Source organism: Colias philodice, chromosome 10 (assembly GCF_061535455.1).
Source record: "Colias philodice isolate Cphi_HAF_F1 chromosome 10, ilColPhil1 Martin Lab GWU primary, whole genome shotgun sequence".
NCBI classification, from domain to species: domain Eukaryota; kingdom Metazoa; phylum Arthropoda; class Insecta; order Lepidoptera; family Pieridae; genus Colias; species Colias philodice.
The window spans coordinates 5,877,655-5,887,448 of record NC_143095.1 but is presented as its reverse complement, the minus strand read 5'-3'; the positions used below and the strand labels follow the sequence as shown (position 1 = coordinate 5,887,448).

General features: G+C 30.8%; 1 protein-coding gene across 1 annotated transcript; it reads right to left on the bottom strand.

Moving 5' to 3' along the window:
• Positions 1–3,144: 3,144 nt before the first annotated feature.
• On the bottom strand, positions 3,145–7,859 carry LOC149485203 (pyruvate kinase-like). The gene is made up of 8 exons (XM_089699682.1): positions 7,806–7,859; positions 7,552–7,672; positions 6,788–7,007; positions 6,564–6,708; positions 6,260–6,340; positions 5,840–6,085; positions 5,371–5,593; positions 3,145–3,344 (listed from the first exon to the last, which is right to left on the bottom strand). Exons 1-8 carry the CDS (start codon positions 7,857–7,859, stop codon positions 3,145–3,147), a joined length of 1,290 nt encoding a protein of 429 aa, XP_089555808.1.
• Between the last annotated feature and the right edge of the window lie 1,935 nt (positions 7,860–9,794).

Below are 9,794 nucleotides of genomic sequence, written 5' to 3'. Positions count from 1 at the left end.
ATAAGATTCTATTACCATTACGAAAGGGAAACGTTAAAATTTTCGATACATTTAATTTCGATATATTACAAATTTAAGGTTACTTTCATGCTACCGAGATAAAAATTAACCTATGTGTCACCGTTAAGATATAGGATTTTATTGGTAACTTTATTATTAAAATCGATAGATCAGTTTTAAGTTTATTACATTCATACAAAAATACAAAAACTTTCTTCTATATAATTATATAACATTAGTATCGATAACTTTAGTCCTAAATATATTTCTTTACGTCACTTGATAAACCTACAAAAATTCAGCGATTTTTCCTATATTCATCCTGCCGCAATTACCGTTACTTTGCCAAAACCGATAAAATACATCGAATGGCAGGCCTCTATCTTCTTTGATACTAATTTAATTGTTTGACGTTCTCCAATGCAGTATGTTTTACCTTTAACAACTTATCTGGCTCCAATTATCGAATTCTATGGAACTTGAACAATGGGGTGGTACTTTTGGAATTAAGTACCTGACAAGTGATAATAGTTCACCGTGAAAACTAATGATTTTATTAGATTTCTCTTGAATGTTAGATGTTTTGAAATGCATATTATATAAGAACTTTTGAAATTTCTTAATTTTAATTTATTAAATTTAACTTCTAATATTCAATAACTAATGAAATATCGTTTAATTTACTTTCAAAACACAATTTCAATTCATTTATGTTGCGCTTTCCAGCTTGAAGGGTGTGAACGATAGCATTTTTCGAAATAAAACTATCTTATATATTATATTATATTAATATTGTATTAAGCAAGTTCAATAAAATTAAAAAGTGACATTCTGACGGTACTATTTTTTCTTTATCGTTAGTTAAAGTTTGATTTTGAAAGTTTTGGAAATGACGATGACGATTGATATTAATTTTCCTGCTTTTACTGCCTCCAACTTACCACATTAAAAAAAAGCCCTACTTTTTTCGATTCTTGGAGGGAATTTATATAGCTAACAAAATTGTGTCAAATAACGGAGGGTTTGGTCGAGTAATCTATAAGGACATCCCTGAGATCAAGTTAAAACAGGCTTCCCTTTATATTGGGGAAGGTCGAGAACCCTACAGCGTGTATAGCTGCGAAGGATACCGTGTATGTTTACACTGAGAAAGTTTCTTGTAGCAAAATATCATAATCGAGGATAGGTGAATAAGTAACAATAATAATTAAGTGGATTTCTGTTTGAGAAAAAAAAATTATTTCATAATTTTCAGGGTGATGCTATCTATATTTCGAATTATTTTATTCTTAAAGTATTGATTATGAATATCCAATTTCTTTTTTCAGATACTAAGTTCTTCGTCATCCTCAGAAAAAATATTTTTTTAGTGTTTTGATACGTTCAATGTCATTCATACTCGTAAATACTTTGCTCTGCTATTAGTGAATAAAAGCAGTCTTGCATTTGCCTAAGTTTGCTGTACCTACAACAAAATGATATTTTGGTTCTGGAAGTAAAACTAGACTATAAAAGGATATTTAAACTACACTGTCCCTATATATGAACGTGTAGCGATGTCTGCTGATGAATACCTCTTGCCAAACTCGAGTCAAGGGCCTGAGTCCGGACGTCTCCGCTTTGTCACCGACATACAGAACAAAGACCGGTTTATGAAGCACGTGTAATGTAAAATAATTAATAAAACACGAATCTGAAATCGTTAAATATTCGTTAATAATAAGGTTCACTTGCAGTTTGATTACACGCAAGATGTATAGATCAAACGTCGTCAAGTATTAACAACCAATCAATTTATACATTGACCTTATGTTTCTTCATTCGGCACTCGGATTAACAAATCAATTCTAGAACAATTGGTAAAATTATTGTATTGTATATAGATAGGTATCTACATACTTAGATTTAAACCATTATAGCCATTACACAGCAAATAAGAATAGATACATAGATAAAATTGTCTTACGCCTAGGAATAAATACTCACACAAATTGTTGCTATTTTTCTTGACCATATTATATATACTATTGTTATAAAAATAAAAATCAATACGAAAGAACTATCAATTACCGTTGTATCAACCTAACACTTCCATTAAAATATAGAAAATATATTACAAAAGGTTTTATTTGAGCATTTTGTTTGATGCGGGTCAGACACACATATTGACATTGGGATACATGAGTATAATAGTTATGAGCGATTATCATAAAGGTTATTATATCTATTACTTACCTACTTAATTTTTTTTATAATATTAAGTTATGAGTTAGAGCTGATAGTTTCTTTTGAATTGATATGAAGTATACTTAATTGCGCATAATCAAATTAAAAAAATGCTAATTTCTTAGTAATGCGCTAATTGGACTATCTTAAAAAGTTATCTATTAAATTGGATTATATTAAGCATATACTTTGTAATCACAAAGCTTTTATGTAAGGGACAAATTATCAATATAGATTATCACGGTTCGTTGTAAAAATCCATCTGTCCAACCTTGTTGAAAACTCTAACATAAAGTATCATATATTTTACCAACCGTACGTATTAAATTTGAAAATCGATTTCATGACGCTAACATTTTTTTAATTGAAATGTTAATATACACAACATGATTATAAATTGCGTATTTTTTTTTTCAAATGCAATTTAAAATCGATGACGGTATTTTTTCCAATTCTGCAATTTTATCGACATATTTACGATGGCTATCGTATAATGTTAACTTTCTACTATTGACTCTTAGTATTGACTTTATTCGAATCTGAATCAATTCTCGCTATGTTCACGCAACACTTATTATTTACGCATTAAAAGCACGTTATTTTTATTTGTTCTAAATAGAAAAATTCCATACCCCATTTCCATTCTCAACATAATAACACTACAATAATTTTCAAAGTAATTTTATTAATTAATTTGACTAAATAAAAATAACACAAGCAAATGAGAATTTTCAAAAAAGTGTACAATTAAATTCAGAACGGATTAAGAGTACATTTAATACCTAAATTATTATTTAATTTAATTAAAATCTAAGTAAAAACATTACCTATACGCTACGCTACTCGCGTAAAATCAAACAAACAAATATCTTATAAAGATTTTTAATTCCAGCAAAAGCTCAATAAAAGTCGCATAAATTATCCCAGAACATCTGAATCATCGCATTTGTACGGAACGGTGACTATTTGAAAGCCATTGCAATAACCGATGCCTTCTTCCGTCGGGGAGAGCACCACTAATTTGGCTCCAGAATGGAACAGACCCGTCTTCAGTGCGAAAGTCGTGCCAAAACGTATGCGATTCCACCACTCCTGATGCCAGTTCTCCAAACGGGGCTCTGTAATTGCATCACATTATGCTAATATGAGCCTATTTAGGCCATTGTTTTACCAAATTAAGTCATTCAATGGGTGTGTGCTCGTACCATGTTATGATGTAGTGTTGGGTAATTTTGTTCGTAATGAATTAATTTGTATGTTAACTGCTTGAAGCTATCTTTGTACTATGAAATGTGATTACCATGTAATTTAATTGGAAGGCAACATTGTTGGATTTCATTCGCTGTCAGCATGCAGTAGGTAATAATAAAAATGGGATATACATACGTACCTACCTAATTATAAAATATTATGTGCACAACACTTTCCTTCACGTTATATTAAGCAAGAAAAACGCATATACCTCTAGTCTGTGAAATAACAATGTAATTCACATTTCTTCTTTTATTCTCTATTAATTTCTTCAATTACGTATAGTTATGGTAATATTTTAAGGGCCGATTTTTCAATCCCGAGATAAACAGTCTAATAACTACCTCTCGAATAGATTTATTCAATTATTTATCTAACTCATAACGGCTCGCCTATTTTTCAATCGTAATTTATTTGATGAATATCTATCTGACCAAATATTTCCATATTGGCAGCTCTGCTCTCGGAGTGGCGAAACAAACATATTAAATTAGTCAGGTTAGAGCGGGATAGAGTCAACTCTTGCAATTTGTCAACAACCGTCATTATGACTCACGTCTTGTATTGCTCTTGTCTTCTATGATTGTTGATTGTTGTTTTGATTCGAGTAAAGAGTTTGGTTAAATTTGTGTTTCAATTTATATATTTTACGACGGAAACTACATACTTAAAGGCAGCGTTCGGCAAATTTTCAATGGCATGGTCATCAGTACTATCAAAAACATCAATTTCAATATGATTTTAATTGATAATAATTATATAGAAAGAGGTTTAATTGTTAATAATTCTACGCTCTATGTTATGACGTACGAAAATATCCCAAATTTGACGTATCAGTTGTCAACTCAAACGCCTAACCGTCGAATAGCGCGCTATCTGGCCGTTGGAGCGGCAAATAGATTTATTCATCAAATAACGTAGTTATTCGATAGATAAGTCCTATTCGTCTATTGAAAAATTGAATATTTTGTTAACTGAAGAATAAAGTCTATCTAGCTGTTTATCTGGGCATTGAAAAATCGGCCCTAAGTGTATTCACATTATAAAGTGCATAATATCACAAACAAATAATATATAAATAGATTGGGATCTATTTAACAAAGATTATTTGTTTTTATGTCGAAGCGACTTATATAAAGAACGCTAAAGTACTCAGACACAATTCGATTCACGTAAAAAGCGATCGAGTTAAAATTACGATTCGTTTAAGTGTGAACAATCCCTTACATGTGTTGAATATAAAGTCATCGAAACAGTGTAAATCCAGCTAGCACGATAAATAAAATTCCAATTACTTTAAAGAGTTTCCGATCTAAACATTACAAAATAGTGTAACAGTAGTTTCACTACATAGTATTGAACTAAGTCGCTCCTTGCTGTCTGTCTCTCCGTATCATTGTACCTAATTTTAAAGATTTATCTTTAAAATTACGCAACGGATTTTGATGCCGTTTTTTTAGAAGGTAGAGAAGTTCTCGAGGAAGGTTGAAGGTTTACATATAATTTATTGAAGTTTAGGTAAAGCGGCTGAAGCGTGGTAAGCTATTTTAGTATTTTCATAAAATAATATAATTAGGTGCGATGTCAATAATAATTAATAACGTAAAATTTGGAACAATTTTGAAATTTCTTCGAAAAAGTAACAATTTATAGTTACTAGCATGCAGCATGCATCATTAGGTTTAGGATTATTCTTAGAAAGGCGTGAACTAGGTTTTAAAATTATTACATTTAACGAGGTCGCTTACATTGTATAAATTTTACTGGTTTCAATATTACTTAACTGCAAACATTGTTATACTTTAAAAAGAAAATCCTAAACTATATGATCATCTCAATAATGAAAATGTTTTAATAAAGAAATAAAAGAAAAATTAAAGAACACTAACTTACCATCGTAAAATAAAGGTATGACTCTCTTATATAAATGTAAGCGTCTTGCCGTTGACTTTTGTGTTGTTATTGCCACAATTGGACAACAGGGAGACATTTTAGCGCACCATCGGGCAGAAGTACCGGTTTTTGTTATAACAAAAATAGCTTTTGCTGCACATTTTAGAGCTGCTACAGATGCGGCTAACGCTGTTGATATACTGGGCAGCAATGGTACGTTTATCTTTAACATTAAAAATAGATATAAGAAGACCAATTGAATCTTATAATTAATTATTATTATTGCAATGAGTTATGAGTGGAATAAATTACGCCTTCAGATGTTTTTTCTTCAAAGATGTGGAATTTTAATTTTTACTATGATCTTCTAAGTAGGTAGCTCATACTTTTGACCTTTACTTTTTTAAGATTCTAGGTATATTAAACTTTATATTACAATAAAGTCTCAATATTTATTCTGCTAATTTACCTTATAACTGAAATCAAAGTAACTTTTTTGTTTGTCACGAATTCGTTCAGCAAAGCTCATTGCTCTTACTATGGAACGAATAATGTCTTTTGGGGGCATTTCCACATCGTCATCTATAATGCTTATTCCATCCACATTGTTTTCAACTACATTTTGTATCACTTGTACAATATGTCTGTCTCTATCTTTCGAATCGTAGTAATCCTTTATCAAATCTGGCTTATTGAAAAATAATGGTTTGTAGAACTGAAAAAAAGTCATTATTTTTTTAAAGATTAGTTGGTCGTTATTTTGTCAAATTTTGTGATATCTAAATCTGAGTTTTTAAAGTGTCTAGGTGTTGAAACTAATAAGTATGAAAAATATAATGTCTAGTATCAAATTATTATTATACATACTTACTCATTTAACATGGCTTACCTCTTTGCAATAACGTAACACGCAATCGCAATGCTCTTCAGAATAAATATTATTTCTTTCTAGTATAACGCCATCTGAAAACTGAAATTATCTTATATAGAGCTGCTATTCATTTAACATATACTGGTGATAATGATAATATTTCGAATTTGTGACGAGTACTACGAAAAAAAATGTATTACTCTCGGTTTTCGTTCTAATATGTAGTGGGTAATATATATTGATTCTGTATTGAAATATTATACTAAAAATTATTCATTAATATTAAATAGGATGCCTGTTAAATGTAAAATGATATAAATACTCTGATTAATTGCTCTATGTCATCAATATCTCCTCTATTTAACCACAATAATAATGGTTTTGACAATAATTCGACGTGTTTCTGTTTAAATTCTAGATATTGGTTCAAACATTTCACATCTTTGAGGATAACAATATCAACCTGCAAATATAAATTAAGTTCATAAAGTAAAAGTAATTAGAGAGAAGGTAGTAAAAACTAAAAATAAAGCAATACTTTCCATATTATTAATTATCTGTGGTTCACAAATGGACATTGTAATAACTATAGTGATAGGAATGTAATATTTTGAGTGGTTACATTTTGTCTGATCTTGGGCCTCAAACATTAGTGATGCCTGAATATCTTCAAAGCATTGATCATGCATAGTTCGATCTATATTGAAAATGTTTACTCCCGATCTAACGAGATAGTTAATCTCATTGATACTATATTTTCGATTATCTGTAACAAAAATAGATTGATCCTATAATAAAGGAAAATTTGGATTTTAATTTTCGTCTTATCTTGGGTAATATTTTATATTTTTCCTGCATAATATGACAAAAGACTTGGTAAAGAATGAAGAAAGTTTTAAAAGAAACATCTATATGTATAAGGCTAAATTAATAAAGGAATTATCTGAAATGGATTATAGTGATCTGATTCGATTAGAATATTTTAAACAATCAACCATTGGTGTAACGTGCTTATTGTGGATATTATTTTTGAACATCAATCATTTGAAGCATAGGGGTGTGGTTACTTTCCTGGTTAGCGTGACCCATTCATAACGTGACGAAACATATTTGACCAAATACTTTTTGCTGATGAACCTTGACCGATTTACGTACGTGGTTAAGCATTTGCTTTTACAAATATCAGGTCTAAGATTCAAACTTTAATGGATGATGTCGACTGCTAAAAGATGTAGAATTTTGCCGAAAAATTTATCAGATATCGAATATAAATTTATACTTGCTTTTTGATTAATACTAAGAATACGTACTAAAAGTAAACATTATGTTGGTTGATGGAAAGACTGCATCTCCTTCTGCATCACGAGACTGGTAATAACATAGACTCTGGAAGTACAAAAAGATTATTTTCCTTGAGTGCTTAAGTTTTATCTAAACAGCATAGAGGTACTCTTTTCTTTAGTGTTCGATGTTATAAATACTACAGGAATTTTTGTAAAAACATGATTAATAATTTATAAAGGATATATTGAAATAATATATTTTAAAGATAAAACTATCTTACACCAGATCTGCAAACACTTGGACTCGGCTTGTATCTTGTAATCCACCACACCATTATCAAAATATTATTTTGCGTTTTAAAATTCAAATGTCATAGCTGTATAGATTTGTATTTTGTCAAAGATTACATTAATGTAAATTCTATCCTGAACCTTAGGTACACCGTGGACTAGTTGCATGTTTTGATTGAAATGCGCTTATTATAAATTATAATTAAGATATATGTATAGTGTAGCAGTATCAAACATGACATCCATACTAATATTATAAATGCGAAAGTAACTCTCTCTGTCTGTCTGTTACTCAATCACGCCTAAACTACTGAACCAATTTGCATGAAATTTGGTATGGAGATATTTTGATACCCGAGAAAGGACATAGGCTACGTTTTATTGCGAAATATGTACCACGGGCGAAGCCGGGGCGGACCTCTAGTTTGATATATTCTTGAAAGGGTAAATAAAACAGTTTTTAGCAGTTGTGTTTGATTTGCTTAGATACAGACAGACATGAAAAACCTCCTATTGATAATTTCAGCTCTTTACGAACGAATATAATGATACAATTTGCATACAAGTAGGTAAAGACCACTTAACCTACTTATTTTTCTTCATTAAGCTCCCGATATTTTACGAGTTAAAATGTGGGCACATCCATCGTATAGGAAGAGCTCTTCAATTTATGTGCGTAATTAAGTGGAGTTTGCGTTGGAGCCAGTTGCTCGGCACTTTGCAGCGGTAAATGAAATTTACGTACGCTCCCACCTTTCGAACGAACCTTAAGTTTCTGGTGTGTGTGGCACGCTTAAGCGGAAACTGAACAACTAGAACTCGCTCATGGATTGAAATATGATATGGTTAAACTTCGCAGCTTCGTCGTTGTCAAGTTATCAATTTTAATGTTTGTATAGTAGTATTTTTAAATACTTAGGCATGGCATTCCCATGGTCTTTTTGAGTTTATTGTGAGTCGGTAGGAACCCGACATGCTCACGGCTCCACTTAAAAAAATATTTCATAAACAATGCAACAATTGTACAATTCTATGTTGGCTACAATTATTGCAATAGACTATTGATATCACTTAACATTCTTTGTTCGCACGATTTTTTTACAAATCCCTACAGAGTAACAACATTATACTTGAATCTAGAACCAAACATCTAACGCTATTTTGTCCGCTTTTCGTGACACTTGTATCTCATAAATTGCGCCACAAGAAAGCTTTTAGTCTCGAATCGTAAGAGAAAAGGGTACCCGAGACGCTGACTGTGCACAATTACATTAATAATCTTTAGTTCACGAAAAAAAATGATAATTTCTTCCTTCTGTCGCATTATTTAAACGCTAGATGTTTTTTCTATTTTATTGACGAACGCGTAATGAGTTAGAGTCGATTGTCTTCCGCGTCATTAAGGAGGCGCGTAACGTCGCTCGTTCTTTGTTACATTTGCGACTTGAATCAGACTAGACTGACTTTTTACAATATAAGAATTTTATAGAAATTGTCTATAGTTCCTTAACTGTATATAATGAAGAACTCTGAACTATAGACTTAAAGCAGAACGACAACAGCTATACTTATCTCCTTTGGTGCTTTGTTTTAAAAATATATCGCGATATTTTTCTATTGTTGATAAATAAGATAATAATATGTATTGTGTCTCTCTGCTGAATTTCTTTCCTGATTCACTTTTTGACGGTTTTTTTAGATAATAATATTTAATATTCAGCCAAACTAATACATTTTTAATAAACTTCTCGAATACTTGAATACAGGTTTCCCTGCTTCAAAGCTTACACTTTATACTGTTACAAGCACAGGTTACAAGACTATTTACCAAAAGTAAAAAAATTAAAAAAAAAGCTTAGCAAGCGTAATACATACATTGTTCGTCATAGGGGTGACATCGTCATTAATGTTGCAAGGGAAACACACACAGTTATAATGAAGTCAAATATTCATTAGGTACCGTCTACAGTATGGCGGCG